Source organism: Ruditapes philippinarum, unplaced genomic scaffold (assembly GCF_026571515.1).
Source record: "Ruditapes philippinarum isolate M1 unplaced genomic scaffold, ASM2657151v2 ctg949_1_1_1_1, whole genome shotgun sequence".
NCBI classification, from domain to species: Eukaryota; Metazoa; Mollusca; class Bivalvia; order Venerida; family Veneridae; genus Ruditapes; species Ruditapes philippinarum.
Window position 1 is genome coordinate 174,766 of NW_026861887.1, and position 22,455 is coordinate 197,220.

The following is a 22,455-nucleotide window of genomic DNA, read 5'->3' on the forward strand; positions in this document are numbered from 1 at the left end:
TTAGTCTCAAATAACTGGTAGACTGTGTATTTGTATTTAACCCTTAGCCTTAAATTACTGGTAGACTGTGTATTTGTATTTAACCCTAAGCCTAAAATTACTGGAAGACTGTGTAGGGGGCAGGGGACATATTCGAATGATGACCCCGGTCAAATTTTTTTTATAACTCAGACATGGCGTTTTGAAGGTACTGATAACTTCTGATATTTCTCTGTCATTGTAATTCTTTCTTGTTTGTGTGTAGGAAATGAGAAGTATTTTTGGGGTTTTACCCGAAACTAAGCATTTTGGTAGCTTTGTATCTGACTCTCCGAATGGAGGTCAAAAAGTTAAAAATCAAGCTTTGACAGTTGGCGCCAAACAAGTAAGAAATTTCAGATACATTTTGTGAAAAGTCTAAACGTATGACAGACACTTTATTGGTCATTTCTGAAAATGCCATAGCTTGCACTGCATTTTACTGATATTTTTAAAGGAATCGGGCGGATTCTCGAGTATGCTGCACCTTGATGAAGATTGTCCATATTGGTATATTTTAGGTGTGATTTTGGCTGGGTGGGGGTAAATATAAATTGCTGTCAGTCATTTTATGAAGGAGCAATGCATGCAAACTATTATGTTCTTCAATGTATGTCATACATCATTGAATAATGCTGTGCAACTGGTTATCTGCTTGTGAAACAGATTTGGAAATATTTGGAATTGTGTTTCTGGTCACACTGAAATACAAAATTGTTCATTTTTAGGTCCCCTGCCCCCTATTTGTATTTAACTTTTAGTCTCAAATTACTGGTAGACTGTGTATTTGTATGTAACCTTTAGCCTCAAATTACATGTGTAAAGCTTCAAACTAAGTGTCAGACTATCTGTTTCAAACTGAAGATTGTAGTTTCGTATCACGGTGTAATAATTATATGGTTGGTTGAGGATACGAACTTACAACAACGCAATTCCGTTGTACTTACCACTAGTCCATAAGTCGTCAACAAAAACTGTACTGTCATTTAAAGCATAACTTATTAAGGAATTTAACGAACAACGTTCCGATAATTAATCAATCTCAAGTCAATGTTGCGACACAATACAAAAATTACACCTAAATATGAAAAATATGTAATCTACGTTTGGTTTTAATTATTTTTTAGCTCACCAGAACCAAAGGTATCAAAGGGGGATGCTCGGGCGTCCGTCGTCCGTCGTCATGCATCAATAATCGTTTTTTTCTTTGTAAATGCTAGGCAGATTGACTTCAAATTTGGTCTGTGACATACTTGAGACAGTCACATTTAAATCTGCTCATGTAATTTCAATTGGTCTCTTTTAGGGGTCAACAGAGCTTAAATAAAAAAACAAAACCTTTAAACATCTTCTACTACAAAACTAATTCATGGATTATCACCAAATTTTGTCTGTAGCATTCTTGGGTAGTCTTTCTTTAAAGTTTGCTCATATTAATTTGATTGGCCCCTTGTAGGGGCCGCTAAAGCTAAAAATAGAAATAACTTTAAACGTCTATTTATACAGAAGTAATAAATGGATGATCATCAAACTTTGTCTGTAGCATTCTAATTTTACTATTTCACGTTTAAATGTTGAATTCTGCTTAAGCCGGTGCTAGGGGCGTGGACGGTAACTTGCACTTTCCAGTACCGTCCATGAACAGGCTCAATCAAACCGAACCTGCAACATTTTCAATTTTGCCGTGTTGGGCCTTCTTTAGGGATTCTGTATTTATCTATTTTAGGTAGTTTTTAATCAAGTTTGCTCATATTAATTTGATTGGCCCCTTTTAGGGGTCTCTAGGGGTAAAAATAGAAAAACTTTTAAACATCTTCTTCTACAGAACCAACGGATGGATGGTCACCAAACTTTGTCTTAGCATTCTTGGGTAATCTTTTATTAAGTTTGCTCATTAATTTGATTGGCCCCCTTTAGTGGCTGCTGAAGCTAAAAATATAAATAACTTTAAACGTGTGCTTCTACAGAACTTATTGATGGATGATCATCAAACTTTGTCTGTAGCATTTTTAGGTTGTCTTTTATCAAGTGTGCTCATATTTATTTGATTGACCCATTTTAAGGGCTGCTAAAGCTAAAAATATAAATACATTTAAACATCTCCTTTTACAGAACTAATTAATAGATGATCACCAACTTTTGTCTGTGGCATTCTTTGTTAGTCTTTTATCAAGTTTCCCATATAAATTTGATTGGCCCCTTTTAGGGGCCACTAAAGCTTAAATAGAAAAAACCTTTGAACATCATTTTCTCTTGAAATAATTGATAGATGATCACCAAAAGTTGTCTGTAGCATTCTAAAGAAGTGTTTTATCAAGTTTGCTCATGACTATTTATTTGATTGGCCTCTTTTAGGGGCCACTAAAACAAAGAATAGAAAAACTTTTGAACATCATCTCCTACTGAAATAATTGATGGATGATTACCAAACTTTATCAGTGGCATTCTTACTAATCTTAGGTTGTCTTTTATCAAGTTTGCTTATATTCATTTCATTGGCCGCGTGTAAGCCAACGCTTTAATGCCCCCAGGTGACGGCATTTCATCAAATTATGGTTTAAACATATTCTATGTTCATATTTACTATAAGAAAATATTGACAATGAATAATTTCAAACACCGAAAAGCAATTATTTCTGGTGAACGACCCAGGGCCATCATGGACCTCTTGTATTTTATTTTTATTTAAAAAAAACTTGCTTTTATCAGGTATAGTCTTATCTTTTTTATTTTTTCTTATTTATTTTTTTTAATCAAGCCAATAATAGTATGAGCCCAGCTCCTCCCTGTCCGAAATGTGTGTGGTTTAAAGTTAAAGGGACTCCACTGAGGTTTTTTTTTGACATGATGGGACTGAAAATATTTTTTCTAGATAAAAAAAACATTTGATGTAGGTTAAGTCCACTAATCTTTGTGCAAAATTTCAGATCATTCGCGCACTTCGTTTTTCAAGAATAATCATTCAAATTGAAAAAAATGACCAAAATGAAAAGCGTTTAAACGCTTTTCACTCAAACCGGGCTAAGAAAAACATAAAAATACGATTTTCAATTTATTACAAAGTATATTTCTTAACTATCTTTGCATATGTTTCTGTTTAAAGTGCCCCAGCTCAGTTACGTAAGAAATTCAAATATTATGTTTTAGGCTTTTAAACCTTAGTGGAGTCTTATTAATGGCTCTTCGTTGAAGAATAAATTTGCTACTGTCAACTATTTCAAAGCTCTCTAAAATCATGGAGAGAACAGTTGTCTTTTGTGTGTATTGGCTCATAACAAAGTAATGTAAATGCACGCTCAAAAGGAAGGAAAGAAAAGTTAAAGAAAAAGGTGTTCTTTTTTGAATTGCACTCCTAGAGAGTTTTTTACTGAATATATAAGGTTGATGTTTTGTTACGTTTATTTAGTACCAATGTAAACAATGTAATACACTGGTTCATGTGTCTAAAGATGCGAAAATAAGCCAAACTTTTCTAAGCATATTCGACTTAACGAGAAAAATATAAAAAAATGCTTAAGAGTTGAAATAAGTCAAATTATTTAGGCGATTTTACCTGTGTGTTTAACAAAACATTTAATTGGAATCAACTAAATGAAACTTATAAAAATGTACACTTGAACACAATCATGTAACATCAGTCAATATAATACAATGTACAATGTAATGCTGTACGCAGTTGACTTGTTTGTTTATTGATCATAAGTATCAGTCCATCTTTTCCAACTGGACTAATATTAAGTTACAGAATAAATGACTATTGTATTTTATTCATATACCAGGACCATGAAATGATTAACATCTTCGCTACAGTTACCACTGCTCTTGCAATACATATGGTAGATATTAGATTATGAAATCTTTCCGAATTACTCAATTAAGAAATTATTAATTTCCAACAAATGATTAATTTCAAAAACTGCAAGTCTTTTTTTATCAACATACGAAAATGAGTGACATGGTATTATCGTTTTAGTTAAAATGATGTAAGGTTTCGTTTCGGTGTAGCTGTGTCAAAATTATTTTTTTATTTCAATTATAACCAGTGGAATTAATATAATTGTAATTATTATTGGTACACATTTTGTATATCATAGAATAAAGGTCAAGATCAAATTTTGGCTTCAGACAACTTAATTTTCAAAAACGTAAGCCTGGCGGATGGGGATATGAATCACCTTCAGTGATAGTTTAAGTTCAATTGAACTTAAAACCAACGATAGAAAAGGCGTCTGGCTGGCGTGTTATAACGGCCGTTCTAGCGGGTACGTGACGATCGGTATTCCGTAGTGAATTCAATTGTTATTATGCGTTTGAACAGCCAGTAGTATGCCGCAAAGACGCAAAAAGTGAGGGGATAAGGATACCGTCGTCGATCATACCATGGTGCAAATACGGATTCTTCATGTTAGACACCAAGACGCACACGTCGTCAACGATAAGGCATAGCAGACTGGCGTTTCCGAGAGTTTTACCTATGCCGAAAATTTATCTTCAAATGCTGTTCTATATTTTACTTCGATCTAATTTCAACATTTTCGTAACTGTAGGTAAAACCAATTTGCAAGCCTCGTTACCGCCCAATGAGCGAGTCCTCTCGGGACGGATGGACGGATATTCCGGTTCCAACCGCAACATATGACAGAAATTATTAGTACGCCACATTCTCGTTGTCGATGGGCAGGGGTTCGTCGTTGATCAATCAGGTCAATTGCCATTCCAGTGTTGCTTTACTTCTTGAAGAGTGTGATTCAAATACGTCAATGTATTAATTAACCGATTTAGCAATAACATATTTGCTGAAAGCAAAATAATACATATCAGAAATATAACTTCACCATGCTAATATAAAGAATGTGTGTTTTTTCATTCTTTTTATTATTAACTTATCTTAACTTATCACAGTTATGGAATATAATTACAATAAATGAGCTTAAATGAACCTACTCAAGAAAATAATTTATAATTGTGCTTACCTTTCTTAAGTTAAGTTTTTCATGTTCATTTACCTTTTGTTACTTTTACTTCTTCGGACTTATAACCTATTTCATACATTTTAATATCATATTATAAAATATAAGTAAAATCATAATGGATGGAAATAAAAAGTTTTACAAGACAAGTTTTTTTTCTTAAAAATAACAAATCAGATTTATTCCGTCATAGTGTGAATATAGGGTAAGAATTACTCTTAAACTTCGACCACTAAGTGATCATCACTTCATAGACCACCATTTAATAAGATGTTACAGTTCTTTTTTAAATAACTTTAAAGGATTGGCGTTACTTTTAACAATTTCATTTATTTACAATTTAACAATTTTATTTAACAATTTTATTTATTTACTTCAGTCTCATCTTTACATGTTTACACAAAATTACATAAAACATAAAACACAAACATAAAATACATGAAAAGTCATTCTAAGCAGAATTACAAGAGATTATTTACTTTTGCCTATAAGGGAGACAACTCCAAAGACCATATCACAACAGTTTTATGCACTGAGAAATTGTCCCCCTTAGCTACACAAATTACAAACATAACATCAATTATATTCACACTATTGCATGTTTTTCTTACATAAATTTACATTGTGGTATTAAATTCATTTATTATACTTTATATTTTACATTCTCAAAATGTTACCAACTTAAATATATCAACGATTTGTTTTTTTTTCAACATAATTTACTTGAAGATACAATGCATTGGCTTAGTCACTGGATGTGTTATGCATGTACAACATATATGTGTCCAATTTTATAATATATATGGCAGCTAAAACTTAGAATGATAAGTCAATTCATGACATTGATAAAACATATCATGTCAAATAAAATTACCTAAGACTGTTTGTACTATAAATTTTATACTGTCCAATTAAATTTATCTAAGACTATATAAACTATAAAATAATATTCACTATTTGAAAATTAATAACAATGTTTGATATGTACAAGAGACCACATTCTTAGTGTAGATAAGACATTTTTCTTAAAACTTACATTCCAGTAAAACCATTTACTGTATCTGTTATTCTTTTATATTGATTGAATATGTTAAACACTGACATTATCATCATTTCACTGACATGAATTTAGTTTTTCCACTGATATCTTCAGGTAATCAATGGTATATTTTTGAATTAATAAAAATACCCTGACAATGTCATATGTCCCTAGGCTTATGCTGGATTCAATAAATAATGCAATGGCAATATAACCTTACCACTTGCTTAATTGTTTAAGATAGAAACAATATCATGCTTTTGATTTTATAAGGTATTCACTGACAAGACTGTGGATTTACTGACATATTTTTATTTTATAAGATTAGTAATAAACTGACAGTGTGTATTGTTTTCACTGGAATACATTTGATTTTATAATTAATACACACTGACAATATATATAAAGTTTTCATTTGATATTTTACATTATATGTTTTAAATAAAACCCTTTCTCCACCGTGTATATACAGTAACGCCGGAATGTAAAAATAACGCACGATTCGTGCAATAAGTAACGCAGAAAAGTCAAAGTCTTGCTCTAAACCGTGGTCAAGCCATCATTTTCACGAATGATCTTGGAAAGTAAACAATTTCGTGGAAATAATCTTGATGAGGGATAAAGGGTTATGTCTTTGCAGCCGTATGCAGCTATTCATTTTTTTCAGTTCGGTTTAATAAAAAATATAGTGACCAGTTTACTTACCGCGTTGGAAATCCTGTCAGGTATCCCCCATTTATTGTACAATTCTGCGTTATTTATTGCACGAATCGTGTGTTATTTTCACATTCCGGCGTTACTGGATATACACGGTGTTCTCGTATAATATCAATGATTTTATTCTTATGGCCAGATATTTGTTATACCTAAAGTATCATTATGCCTCATAAACAAATAATTTATTACTTCTTGAGAAAGAGCTAACATGAATTTTATAATTTTTAAATATTTGTTTTAGAGAATGTTAAATGCTCGTTACTTGGCGAAGGAAGCGATAAATGTTAGTAATAAAAGTGTCAAAATGTAAACAAGCAAATATTTAGACTTCCATACAAAATGCTAATTCACTATAACTGCACTTAATTCAAAAAAGCATCAGATGTCACGAAAAAGATGGTTTAGGTAACCTACCAATTGAAATGTACACCAAAGTTAATAAGCTTCTGACATAAAATAAATAAGTAAAAGCATATCTGAGGCATAATGGGTCTTTAATGCAGGCGTCACACCGTCCCGAAATTGACACAAGATGGGCATACGAATATGAAATTTTTAATTTCGTGCGAAGATAGCCCTGAAATTGGTCGACAGTCTCTCAACAGCCGAAACAAGTACGATTCCTACAGAAGGTCACGCGATTGCATCCGAGCCACACACGATTCCTACCGAAGGTCATGCGATTGCATCCGATACACACACGAAGTTACCTCAATGATGCAATTTTGTACCGAGTAGTTTACCAGCAGGACACGCGAAAGTCACAGGATAGGTACACGACGTCGTATTTTGAGTACGATGTCTTCGTACGTGGTTACGAAGGCGTCAAGTGACCTTCACCTCCAGTTGGTATACAACCCACGGCCAACAGCGACAAATTTCAGTTTCAGATAGTATCGGTAGCTAATTAAACTACGTTTCAACTTTATTTTGGCTGTTCATATTACTATAAAAAACAATTCTATTCACACAAAAATCTATGATAAAAGTGATGACTTTGACTATGGTATAGTAAACTATCCACATTTAGTTGGAGACGTACCGCATGCAATATCTGAGGGGTATATGTATCTCAGTAAATTAGATTCGCTAGAGCTTTTAGCAACGTGAAGGATTTTAACAAGCCAAATATTTTCATTACTAGCAAGCTACTCAAACAGGGCTACCGCTATTACAAATTACGTAAATATTTTACAGAGTTTTACAATCGTAACTTTGATTTAATCTCAAAATTCAGTAGTGATTCAAAAATGATTTTAATGGAGATGTCATTGTAATTTTCTGTGGCCTTTACTCAATTATTAAACGTTTAACCAAAAGAGGTTTTGACCCTACTTTTTTTTAGATATACCGCATGCTTAGTGTTCAACACTTTAACAGTTGGTCCTTTCCTCTTTTGATTACATCTACGGACCAACTATACCGCATGCTTAGTGTTCGACACTTTAACAGTTGGTCCTTTCCTCTTTGTATTACATCTGACAGACCAAGTGGGATACGCTATGATGGACAGTTCTTAATGCTGTTTGGGACTGAATTGCCTTAATGTTCGTCTTCTGCCTTTCTTCGTCGGGCCCTTGTAGGTGATTTTTTTGTTACTCTGTCTTCCTTTAAAAAATTGAGTACTTTTGTTATGGTCATATGGGTATTCCTTTATATGTATCTACATGATCATTTCGGTGTTCACTTATTTTACCTTTTGAAACCATAACAACTGTTATACATTTACTTGTCGGGGATTCATTTTATTTACACCGTCTCGTTTATAGAAACATGGTGGGCTAAGAGTGGGGTTTGGTGCACCATTAACCGGTTTAAACACCCCAGTAGTACTTGTGCTGCTGACCGGTCTTTATTCCTCAGATGCACGTTTTTGTTATTTTATTGTTTTGGTGACACTTTTGCCGTTGTCCCTTGTTGTTTTCTCGTCTACGGTAAGTATTTTCCTTTTTGCTCGTAGTTTTATTTATTTAATAAAACAATCAATCAATCATTTATTTGTTTTCTGCGCCAAATGTTTTTAAAAATGTCTGTGGTCTTCAAGCACATGGATATTTACACGGATATGTAGCTTTAGAATGAAATATGCCTTAAGAGAGCCAGTGTAGAAATACAACGTGACCGTGATGTCATTACGGTATCATTTCTAAGATAAACATTGCTCGATTCGAATAAAAATAGTCTTAAGTTTATCAATTATGCACCAATTAATTTGGGACATGCGCCAGTCTACGGGAAAAAATATACGATTGCAACAGAATATGGGATCTTCTTCAGTTTATGAGTCGTTTCATCAAACACTTTGTAGTTGTTTGTAAAGTCCGCTCGACTTCAGTTAGTTACAAGCTATCTGGTTTTCTTGCATTATCTGTTCTTTGCCATGATAAAAAAATCAGGTTTACACAACCGAGGATACGGAAGGCAAAATCCCACCAAACTAGATTTATACATTTACTATTTCGCAAATACATTTACAGGTTAAGAACGATAATTGAATATCCCCCAAGCCTGTATCAGGTTGTTTGGGATATTGTATCAAGCCCATCATTGCATGTCATGAATGATTTGCTACTTATAATACAATAAAGTTATTCAAGCCTGTTGAAAAATCATTTTCCCCATTGTACAAGATCGCTGTTATCTGATGCATGCTTGTTATGGATAAATAAAATAAAACCGTCTTTTGATTTTGTTTAACAAACATACGTTTTCAAATTGAATAGCAATAAATTCTTTAGGACCTAGGTAAAGGTTTTGGAATCGGGGCATCTTTCTGTATCTGTACCTTGCACTATTCTTCAAAATCTAAAATGGCTAATACTCTTCTGGAGGACTCCCCCTATCAATGAGCGTGTATTAATAAATTCAATACAATTCAAATACACACACAAGGAACACATACGAATGAAGATGTGAATTACAAACCAACTTTTGGTAGATTGTTGGGGATTCGCGCAACAAGGAGCTATCAGCTGTTTAACGAAAAATAACAAAAAACCAATTACGAATAGTAGAAGGTAGTTGGTTATTCGAATATCCAACTACCAACTACCTAGCGAACTGCATTCATCCATCATAAGATACCGAGTCCTTTTCATCATTATTTTATTTTAAAGACTATTTTTAATTGAAGGTCTGCAGGCGTAAAGTAACATCTAAAATTAGTCATGTACAAGTGTTCTTTTTCGTGCGAATTACTATTTCTGTATGTGTAATTTTACGCAATTCAAACAATGTTCTCAAAAACCATAAAACGTAGGAAATGCACTTGGTATTGGCATTTGAATTTTTTTCTCTCAAAACCATAAAATGTAGGAAAATGCACTTTATACTGGCATTTGAAGAACTTTTGCGCGCATATGATACGCTAGGTTTTATTTGGATTCAAGAAACGTTTATCACCTTAATGTAATATAATAAGGGGCTCATCACTCGCCATTTTCGCATGGGTATTACTATACAAAGTCACGTGATTCCCTCCCGTGGTGCAAGTAAAAATTAACGACTTATATCAAAAAGAAAACACAAAAGTAACATTGCTTTTGGAACACTCCTTGTGTGCCATGATTAAAAGACATTTTCACATCAACCGTGAATACCGAAGTCATAAACCTACTTTTTTATCTTAACATTATTACAATTTGTTTAATCCTTTTCTTCAATTATCAATTAAAGCACCAGATCAAAGTGAAAAAATAAAATAAAATAAACTGAACTACCGAAAGGATTCAACGCAAAAGTCGCAAATCCAAAGGGAAATCTTCACGTCAATATTTTTGTAAAGAGTTACTTATATGTATATTAACATAGATACAAGGAAAAGTGGCAATGTCTTGGTTATCGGGATGTTTTTCAAAAAGAGCGGTGACCATTTGTTAAAAATGCCTGCCTGTCATTCATGGGGATTGTAGATTCGAGAATTTCCAGGGCTAGGACTATTTTTCTCCACCTTGTTTGATTTCATTGGTATTCTGAATTTTCATTTTAGAATTCCTATGGTAAGAGATGTTCAAGTATAATTATTGTAAATCTAAGCCTGACATTGACCTGCTGCTAACCCTAGAGTGAATGAGAGAGAGGGAGAGAGAGAGAGAGGGGGAGAGAGAGAGAGAGAGATGGCAAAAATTGTAATAATCTACTTTTCAGTGAATTAGTCTGAAAGTGAAAACATATACTTCGCATAGAGTACATTTCATCTTGTATCATCAGTATTATTTAGAATACCTTTAAGACAGTTTAAGATTGTTTTTTGAACCAAAGAATATTTACGCCAAGTTTTGTCTTTGAAAGGGTATTTGAAATTTTCAAACTTGATGAAAGAATAACATATTTCAAATCAGGTATATGTTTTTATATACATCACAACAATAAAACAATGGAATTTTTAGGTATAATATTTTTTGTTTTCAACTCCATATAATTTTATATGCGATTTTCTGCAATTATATTTCATAACCGACTTTTTAAGCAAATTATTTACTCTTTGAACTTGCATAAGTAAAGAGTCAGTACGTTAAAGCTGAAAAGAAGTTAAGAAATTAAAAATGTTTTAAGATGGTCAAATGTATTTAACCAGAAAGTGTATGAAACAATTTGCATAAAATTCACGAGAAAAAAAGTAACTTTCAATCACACATAAAATTTGAATTTGTCATCGGCAAATTTGCCTATGTATGTAGTATGCACATCGACAACTTCAGCACTAAACACAGTCATATCAGCTAAATTCCGAACAAACACTTATTTATCTTTTGTAAGGATCAGTCATCATATTTTCTTGGGCCATCATTAATGCAAACAGCCCAAAGATGATTTTAATCCACTGCGACAAACATGCAATATAATAGAACAAATTTTCAAAAGATACTTGTAGACTGACTTGATGCTGATTTTTATATTATTTATCAATATATTCTGACGTTAGATCATACAAAATGTAAAAATCTCTAATCTTATTTGGAGCTCTGGCCTTTTCCATCATTGGCTATCATAAATTGTTCTGTCAAAGGACTTTCATGTTAACGAACGTTTTTAGACATGTTTCGTCATTAGGCTACTTATTCTCAATGTCCAGCCACCATTGTAAAGGCTAAAATTCAATGTGGGAAAAAGTGTCAAGTCAGGAATGGTAACACGTTGAACATAATACGTAATATAGAATTTACCCTGTAAAATCATAAGGAAAAGCCTTTATCGTATTGTTTGCACTTATTGTTTATATTCTCTATATACTCCGGTAAATTAAGGTTCTTAATTTGGGACCCATATTTGTAGTTCTGATAGCAAATAACACAAAAAGGCAAACATTTTAATTGCTACTATATTTACATACATTTATGACATTTTTATTCACGGCAAAATAAGTTTCCATAACTAGATACTTGGTACGAGTTTTTAAGTTCACATTGTATTTTCATTCAGTTCCTTGTACAATCCATAATTTTAACAAATGCATGTATACATATTAAATTGCAATGACTGTCATTTGTGCAGGAATTGTAAAACATATTATAACGCTTTGAGATGTTCATGTAATCATTTTCACCTTATTGATGTACCACCCCATCAGCATTGTGTGAATGCAGTTGAGCCATTTGAAGATAGGATTTCAGGGCAATCAATACGGGAATCGATTCCTTCCAAGTAAAATGATCCCTTTGCTCAAAATTGACAACAGGAAACACTTTTGATACTGGAATAGCTAGCTGCTTTGCTGTGAGGTCAACAGCCTTTTCTATTATCTTACATCGGAAAATTGCATCGATACTAAATTTAACTTTCTCTGAAAGTATATCCGCCTTTGTTAGAACAGCCATCACAGGAATATCTAAAATAAAAGATTTTACTGTTTGAAATTGTGATTGACAAAATATAAGATCTACTCTTGTCATTCTTTAGAACAATATTTTAAAGACAATGATTAATTAAGATTATTTTGTTAAGATAACAGTCAAGTATAGTTAAGTGCTTACTCTGTAACACACATATTTTGATAATGACAAGCGTGGATTTGAATAAGAGAATGGAAAAGTGTTATAATTTACTAGTAGGCAGAACACATTTTGAAGAATTTCTCAATTGAATACGTTTATTTATTAGTTAAAAATATGTATTTAGATATATGTATATACGAGGGGTTATCCAACAATTCGTGGACTTTCTTTGTTGTGTAAAATATATTTGAGATATTAATTTGAAATTCTTACACTGCTTAGAAGAATAAATAACAAATATACACAGAAAAATTCATGTGAGTAGGTTCTTACAACAATATTTAATTTTACATAAACACATGTCGGCGACAGCGGCGCACTCCAAAATCTTATTGACGTCAACGTCATAATATTAACGTACAGTTTGTGCTACAATGTTACGCAGTCAATGACGGTTACTGCTTCTCAAAGAAATGTCCATCACCAATTTTTTTTTATGCCACTTTAACATTAATTACCGTGAAATTTTCTTTTCTTAGTTCGTCTGCTGATTTTTATCAAATGTTTTTGTAGGTATCACTCCAAATAACAACACAAATTATGATCGTTTATGATCGTGCGATTTTCTAATGACCGCGTTTCCGTCATTTTCAATAAAGGCGTCTGGCGCTTCTGGCGATATCAACAAAAATAAACAGAAATGACGCCCATTATTTTAAATAATTACTTAAATGACATCATAGAAAAAAACATGCGATGTTCAGTGGTTTTCTACGTTAAGTTTTTAGCAAGAAATATACGAAGACTTACTGCCGGGTGCCGTGTATGTGCTTATTTCAAAGCAATATAAAATCTTAATTTATTGACACAATTAACTGTTCCTTTCAAAATGAGTTGATAATATTCTACAATGTATGCTGATTAATTTTCATTACAATACACGTTGACGTTCAAGAGATATTTAAAAAGTCCTAGAATTTTTGGATAACCCATCGTATGTTACCTGTTGCAAACTTGTACTTTAAGGATTTATGGATTCTTATTTTTTTCAGACAAGCTTATTGTTATAACTGCGGGGTTGAAACTATCTTTTGATAAAATAAGTTATTACAAATATCATAGTTTTACTTGTATTTAGTGTCATAATAGTCAAGTAAAAAAACGTTAATAGAACTTTTCAAGTATGTGTAGATTATGATTGGTTGGAACTGGAAGAAATGTTTCATCAAAAACGTTTGGAAAGTGAGCATTCTGTATATAACCTTAATCTATCATTTGTAGTTTGAAAATTGAAAGTTACGTTTTTGAAAAGTAGATCTGAAAAAGTGTTAGATTTGAAAATCAATCAAATAAAAACAAATGTCAACATTAAGTGCAATTGAAATTACACCATACACTCATTGTATTTTCAATCTTCTCTTCAAAAGACGACCAAGAAATGTATAAGGGTTATTTTGTTTTGTATCAGTTGTACGATATTATCAAGAGTTGGTAAATATATTCCACTGAACATCTTAAACGCACTATATCAGAGTGTCAAAGCCAAGAACGAAAAAAATGAGGTATTGCTGAAAAGCAAGAGAAACAATTTTCCATTTTTGTGGGTTTGATACATATTACTGGTTTCGCCAACTTAATTGTCGGCGTAAGTTAACCTTTTCGTTCCGGTTCATTCTCTCAGTAACAATTAAAGTCATTGATTTCAAATTTAGTGTACAATTTTTATTTGTCATAACAGAACGCTATATCAGAAGGGCAGTTAGTCGCTAAAAACAATTTATGGGCAAAATTATCATCCCTTTTATTATTTTTAGAGCACCAGTTTACTCAGCCTTTATACTAGAGTCAGGTATTGGTTTGAGAAATATTTCTAGAGATTCTTTGTTCCCAAGTCTTAATTATAACATGTGTATCAAATATAACAGCATTGCAAGAAGAAAAGGGTGGAAGTGGACAGATAATAACATAAGACAAGAAAATAAAGAAAAAAAAAAAAATGAAAGAGGCAAGTGCAGATAACATGGGGTAAAACCCATTTTCCAAAAAAATGAACGCCCTTTTGTGTTGTTTTTCTCTCGGTCAATTATTTATCAAATATCAAAGTTCACAAGGGCACTAATTTTCGAATACTTGTATTTTTATAAATTGCATTTTTGTTGCGCCAAATGATATTAGGAGATATCTTAAGTGTTCCTTTTTCTGAGTAAATTCTTCCAATTCTCACTAGAACATCGAATTGTCTTGGTTAACAATTACTGCTGCAAGGTTAATTAATTTCTCAAAACCATTCAAAAGATATTCATTTTTAAACTTAGAATACTTGTTCACTGTCAATTTGGGCTTCTTAATCTTAGACATCTTAGAAGAGAATACTTGCCTTTTCCTTAAAAACTGTCAAAAGTATTTCATTGTACAATTGAAACGAAACGTAAACTTTCAGAAAGACTTAATATATTATCGATTAAGATTATGTGGGAGTATCTGCAACGCAGAAACGATAATGCATTGTTTGACATATTAGTTCCCATGCGCGCCATCAGCGTCATATTCATAATTTGGTGTTTTTGAGTTTGTGTCTGCTCGTGTCTCCCCCGTTGATTCGCCTATCTACTTTGTCGCTAACGTTAGCGACCAACGACGTATGTTTCACGTTGTTTGGAGATCATTATATTCAGTAATGCAGTACTGACCTCTTTAACAGTCATAGAGAGAAGAAGACTAACTAATCGAAATTGATCTCACGGATGTAAATAAAGCAATATAAAATAGGTTGGAGTAGAGTAATTGAACTGGCTAACTAAATTTCTCACGCTCGTTAATAAAGTGCTTCCAATTTAATATCGTCTCTCTGTGACAATACATAAATGGTATTGAAGCATTATGACTCAAATTTAATTTGCGTGACTCGTAGGCGTTGTTAGAAGTCTAGTACAACAGTACAAATTTTTTCACTAGTAGGATTCCTTCATCAATTTTGCTCAATATATTGGTAGGATTAGTAAATGTATAACAGCGCAATTAATGTGTTTTAGCCGCATTTCGCAGGTATTACTTTTTGGATTTGAATGACAAGAATTGGAATTTAACTACTTATGTTCTATTTTTATCTAACTGTTGCTCTAGCCACTGACGTGTCGAAAGACTCCATTGACAGTCTCAACAATTCGATAGACGTTCATGTGCACGGAAACTTCACGCTAGGCGGGCGCACACGCATACATATATTTTATTCGCAGTCATAACAAGATTCAGGACTAGTATACTTGTTCAATATTACGAATATATAGAATCTAAAATTCTCGGTTTGTAACGCCCTGTATTTACCTGAGTTAATTGCTAGTTTGGCAAGTACATCACATCTATTATGTGCTTCTGGTTAATCCAATCAGTGGTTATCACTTCTCTGGAGTACATAAGGATATAGTTCGTACACGAGTTTAGGGTACGCATATGACTGTAACAGTAAAACGATGAAGGCGCGTATTTTCGGTCAGAATACTCTGTATATGGATTTCTGATATTAGGATCTAATATGGAGATGCTCAGAGTTCCTATAGATAAAGGCTAATGCACAACATGGTGGCACTCCTCGCTTCTTTATTAACGATATGTAGGAGGTATCTATTCGCTCAATCTTCCACTACTGTGCATGAAATGTTGTAGACGCCAGCATGATAAAACAAATCAGGCCTTTAGAAATTCTCTGCATCCACTCCAATACAGACATACACGGGGCCTCACGCTAATACTCCTATTTCTGATAGGTCATTGGTCTTTCTTTAGAGAAGTATCGAGCTCGCTTGCTTTTAAAGCTCAGAGCAGGCATGGTTATACGTCACAGTACGTTAATCCTGTTAAAGTAATACTAGTTATCGGACAGGTAATTTAGAACTAGTAAAAGACAGTTTTCAAAATATCCTCGTCAGACTAATTAACAACTAAGTCTATTTAATTTATAATGTATTTGAAATAGGAAATTCAAAATTATGCAAACACATGACGTTGCCTCTAAACTATCATCATTTATACTTGATAACTTTCTACACTCGAGTATTATTTATTGGGCTGTAGGAAGAAGTAATTCATATCACCATGATTATACTTCTGTTATCATACTCAGTTACATGTAACTTGTCGTTATATTTGCGGAGTGAAATGTTCTATACAGAATTTTTTCCTTCATTCAAGTATTACCGCTCCACGAGCACGGAGATAGCTCGAGATTATATTACTAACATTGTTGAATTTTATTATCAGTACATCATCACTATTAATCATACAAGGACACAGGACTTATTTGCATTCTATATTACTTATTTATTAGATATACGCATATTTAATAACAAGATGGGCATAAACTAGAACGTACTGTGTGTAAATAACGTCATATTTATCTTTAGTTGTCTTGATGTGCTTATGTTATTACTGTTAAGTATTGGTGTAATTTTCTCACTTCATATAAGGATATTGATCACTAGAATAGAACCAATGATGTTGTGGCAATCAGTGGACTTATGTTTCATTATATAAAATAGTTACAACTTCTTATATTATTATCTATATCTCATTGTGAATATTTTTAGAGATTATGTATTTGTAAGTCATGGATGAGAGATTGCTCATGCATTGGCGAGAACTCACGAGAGGACATCAGTAAAGACTAGAGGACATGGCATAAAAGTCTATTGAATAATACCCTTCAGTGCTTAGGTTTTCGGAGGACACACATAGGGAGTTGATAAATACAAGGAGAATAATGGGAAAGTTTACTAAAGAGACTTGTTTCGTAGATAACGATCAGATTATCACGAGAGTATCGGATAAGTACGTGATTGAGAATATATAACATATAACTCATAAAATCAAGTTTGTACGTGATATCCCAAGTTACATGACTGTGAATCTAATTAGAATAGTAGTATTCATAAGGAAGAGTCGATTTGTCGAGATAACGATCGACATCTATCTCTCTAGCGCCGATACATGTGAGAAAATGTATGATTGATATATCACTAGACACTCAATAATAATATAGTACTCAAATGTTTTAATCATAAATTAGCCACCAGACTAAAGAAGTAGACATACGATCTATATGCTCTTAGCGACATACGGGAGTCAGATAATTTTAGTCTAGATATGCCTATAAGTGTTATAAGCTTTCAGTGAGAGCTGATTCGAGTACTGAGGGCGGAACTACATGATTACTCGTATAAGAGGTATGTTAGAGAAATATTATAGTGAAACAGAATTGTGGTTCCGCGTCGTTAGCGTATATGTGTCAAGAGATGATTGTGGTGTCTCGTAGTGGCCATCTTGTATTATCACGCTACGTAATCAAAATTACAGGACTAAAAGAGATCTAAGATCTCTTTGTAGAATCGTCTGGGCAGTGAAAACTAGTGTGCCTATAATAGTCTTCGTAGTAATGAGTGATAAACTGCATCGATATCTGGAGTATAGTTTCTGGCATGTATAGTTGAGATAAGAATTATACATCGTTGTAGAGACGTTAGAGTTGAGTAGACGATCTGCGCGTGATCGTGAGGATCTGATCAGTATTCAATAAGCCGATAGGATTATATTTTAAGAATATGACTCTTGGAATAATCTGTCTCGAGAACACATATGTTGTAGTAGGATTAAAAGAGGCACATGTTATACTAGATTGGAAAAAAACTTGATGATGGTTATTTCAACCATAGGCTCTCTCGCAATAGTCTAGACTAAAGTATTGACATACGTACGTAACAATTTTTATCTCAATTATTGTTAGAGGAGAATTTACTGAAGATGAAAGATGAGGTAAATTAGATATGAGAGGAGATAGATATAACCTCGTGAGGGAGAGCTAATAATACTGTGCTTGGCAAATGTCTTCATGATGTTTTAAGAATGCCGTTTAAAATCATCCAGCAGCGAGTTTTTCTTGACTTAAGTAGGCACGTTGGTACTAGGATATGAATACGTGGATCTCAATAGATATTATTGTAGGGATTAATCTTCAGGGGATACGGTCATGAACAGGGGTAAGAGAATCCTGTGAATATGTATTGTAGTTTTTGTGTATGAAGACAGGACAATCAAACTAGAAGACACTTTTGGTCCATAAAAATTTTAAATACTCGCAGCAAAAAAATTATAGTATGATTAAAAAATCAAGTATTTCCTGTCATGATTTATGTATATTCATTATTAAGCGAGAGGTATTAAAGCTCTCAAGTATTTTACAAAGCAAGTAGATCATGAATTCAATTGACTTGGTAGGTCTTTCAAGTCTCATATTGTGTCCAAAGAAAAACGTTTTAATTTATATCTGAACCATTACGTCTGTTCAACTCGTTGAAGATTAATGCTATGTGAATATCAGGATGACTCGATGCTAGGTAGGGGTTCAACAGAAGATAACTGGTTGAGAATGACACACTCGAAAGCCATAGGTTGTTTTTTTCGAATACCAGGTGGTGGATTTGTGGCACGTTGTTTTTTTGAGATTTCGCTCGTTCTGGTGGTGGTGGGGGTGTGAGGGTTTATTATAATTTATGAAAAAAAAATGGTGGGTATTAGGGGGGAGCGGGTCAAAGGGGTCCTGCCCTCTATGACTGTGACGCAAGGGTGTAGAGACGGCGGATTTGATAACCGTCCATCTTCTTACATTGCCTAGGTCTATGCCTAATAACATTTGAGCTGGAGAAAAATGTCTGTCTTTTGAGAAATTCTATCATTACTTAAATGGAATAGAAACAAATCGTGTGAGAAAACGACCACAAGCCATTACAGAGTATCTTTCGCAAACAAATTCACGAAATCCCTGCAAGACTACAGAAAATGATATCTTGAATTGCCCAAATACAATCTGGAAGTCATAAATATCCCAGTGAAGTATCTTTACCTCGTAGATGTATTATGGTGAGCTTATCGATCGTGATGATAGTGATCATTGTGACACGGAGGACATATTGTGATGTGATTATCTGATTCATGAGACGCCGCATATGATTATTGTGAAGTTTAACGCTAAAGCACGGGATGTTTTATTCTGATCTTCAATGGGTGTGGAAATCGAGTCCAAAATTAGCTCATGTGACATTTGCGCGAAAAATCAGCGAATTCAAAATAACCACTCATTCGACATGAAATTACTGACATACCGTACAGTAACAGTAGAACAGATATATTGTAAAGGAAAGCAAAATCCTACCTTATATGTGAATGCTACTGTTTAAAATGGCCAGAAGTATCGAGATTAGACAAGAGCCCGGTTTGATCCGGGCGATGCTTCCCAAATAGGTTTTGGACACAAAGTACACCTCTTGTAGTTTTAGAATTATGTCCCTGGACAAAGTTCAAACTGCAATAATTTTAAAATTAGGCAAGGCAGAGTTACATTTCTTTGCACTGGACTTTTAATCTACAAGATCTATATACCGACTTCGTTTCTCGATGATATCTCTTGTAGTTTTACAGTTACGTCTCGGACAAAGTTCAGTGTTATATTGAAAAACGGCAATTACTCAAACAATAGGCAGAGTTACGGTCTTTTTGCAATGAACTTCTATTTTATGACATCCATCTACCTACAAAGTGTTTTTGTTTATACCTGCCATGGTTTCCAAGTTATGTCCAGGACAAAGTTCAAAGTATAAAAATAAACAAAGGGCAATAACACCAAAATAAGGCAGAGTTACGATTCTTGTGCACTGCACATCTACCTATAAAATCTATCTACATACAATGTTTCATATTAATATATCTATATTGTTTTAGACTTATGACCCGAACAAGATTTTTCTACAGAGGGAGATATAAAAAAACGGGGTTATATTGTTCTTTTGCACTGCACTTCTACCCAATTAGATGTATATACCTACAAAGCATGATATAGAAACTGGGTTGATATCTTTTATAATTTAAGAGTTATTTTTAAAATTTAAAAAAAAGCATTTTTTGGAAAAACCCCAAACAAGGCAATAAAAAAGTTATGGTTCTTAGCATTGCCATTTTCCCCAATGAGAAAAATTTTGATCTTCAAAATTTTTAGGTTTCATAATTTTTAAATTTTTTAGATTTATTTCCCAAAACCAAGTTTTGCTAAAAGGAGAGATTTAAAAAAGCAATGCTATTCAGAGTAATGGTTCTTTAACACTGCACCCCGCCTTATTTCTCTCTAACAATGTGTGAAGTTTAAACGAATTATCTCCCAGCATTATCAAGTTATGCTCCGGACAAAACAACGGACGAACAGACGGACAAGGCGGCGACTATATGATCTTCCAGCAAAATTGCAAAATCTTTTTGGTACAAAAATTTAAAAATTTAAATTTTTTGGGGGAATGAAACAAAATAATTTTAAGGTGTTTAAGAAAACCGCCCTTTGTAAGTATTAAGAAAGGGCGATAGGGATTTTAATTAACAAGGGAAACCCGAATATTTACTCAAGGGTTCCCCCAAAATTAGAAAAATATAAACAAAATTTAACTAGGGGAAAATCCGGGGTTTAAAATGATAAACAAATTCAACAAGGAAAGTCCGCGTTAAATGATCGCATCCTCTACACGATCCAGCAACAAGAGTCAGTGGCAAGGAGCCAAGAAAGATCCCAAAATAAAAACAAGACAGGGCACAAGGCAGAGCCATTAGCAGGTTAATCACTTAAAAACATACATAAGAAAAAAATAATTAGTAACTAATAAGAAATTCAAAGAAAACAAATAAATGATTGAGTAAAAGTCCCATAGAGTCAACGGGCACAGAGGACGGGGATAGGAGACACGGGCGAGGGTGGGGGGGGGGGGGGGGGGGGGGGGGGGGGGGGTAAATAATAGAAATAAAAAACAAGGGGCAAAGGGGAAGATACTTACCGTAGACGAGATAATAATAATGAACACAAAAGTGTCACCAAAACAGTATGAGGCAAGAAAGACATACAGAGGAACACAGAGGGGCGCCGCCTTGGAACGGTCAGCAGCAGCATAAGTACTGCTAGGGAGTTTAAACCGATTAATGGTGCACTAAATCACACTCTCTTAGCCCAGCCAATTGTTAACTATAAACGAGACCAGTGTAAATAAAATGAATCCCCGCCAAGTGAAAATTCTAACATTTGTCATGGTTAAACCTATTAAACCTACAATAAAATCCGAACTTTCTAAGGCTGATCAATCAGTCCAGCCCCCCGAATAGCTAGTTAAGATGACACAAACTACAATAGCAGGCAGAAAAATAAAAGCATCAAGAGGGGTGGGAGATTATGTAGTGCAAAATGTTGTTTTTGATGGTCAAAATGTAAAAAAGTTTTACTCAAAGAAAGTAAAAGTAAAGCAATTATGTGTGGAATATCCTTCGCTTTGATTAATTTAGTTCAGCTCTAAAATATTTAGTAATAAAATGTGTAAGTTTGTGTTAAAATGTTTAATGAAAATTAATTTTCTAAACTGAGCAGTACCACAAGAAGCCGGGAATATTCTTTAAATGACACAAATTTCAGTTTGCAAAATTACTCATGTATTTTAAACATTATCTAAATGTTAATACTGTGAGTGGGAATCGCCTTGAATTTAGCAGCTTTAGAAACTGTGCTTAATCCAATTCAGGACATAAAAAATATACCTGTACATTGTTTTACTGTAAATTCTTAATAAATAGACATGATTTAATTTTTTTTAGAAAAGGGAAGAGGACGTGATGTATTTTTATATGTTGGTTTATACCTCTACTCTGATATAGCTGAATGTCCCTATATATAATTGATCAGTAAAAGTCTACAGACATTAAATCT

The 22,455-nt window shown here is 33.4% G+C and overlaps 1 protein-coding gene across 1 annotated transcript in view; it reads right to left on the reverse strand.

The window, feature by feature from the left end:
* Window positions 1–12,038: 12,038 nt before the first annotated feature.
* Window positions 12,039–22,455, reverse strand: part of LOC132717269 (interferon-induced protein 44-like) — a 53,087-nt gene continuing 42,670 nt past the window's right edge. Inside the window, exon 6 of the mRNA XM_060700703.1 lies at window positions 12,039–12,571. Within this exon, the coding sequence (XP_060556686.1) occupies window positions 12,291–12,571 (281 nt within the window). The 3' untranslated portion in view covers window positions 12,039–12,290. The remainder of the gene's footprint in view (window positions 12,572–22,455) is intronic.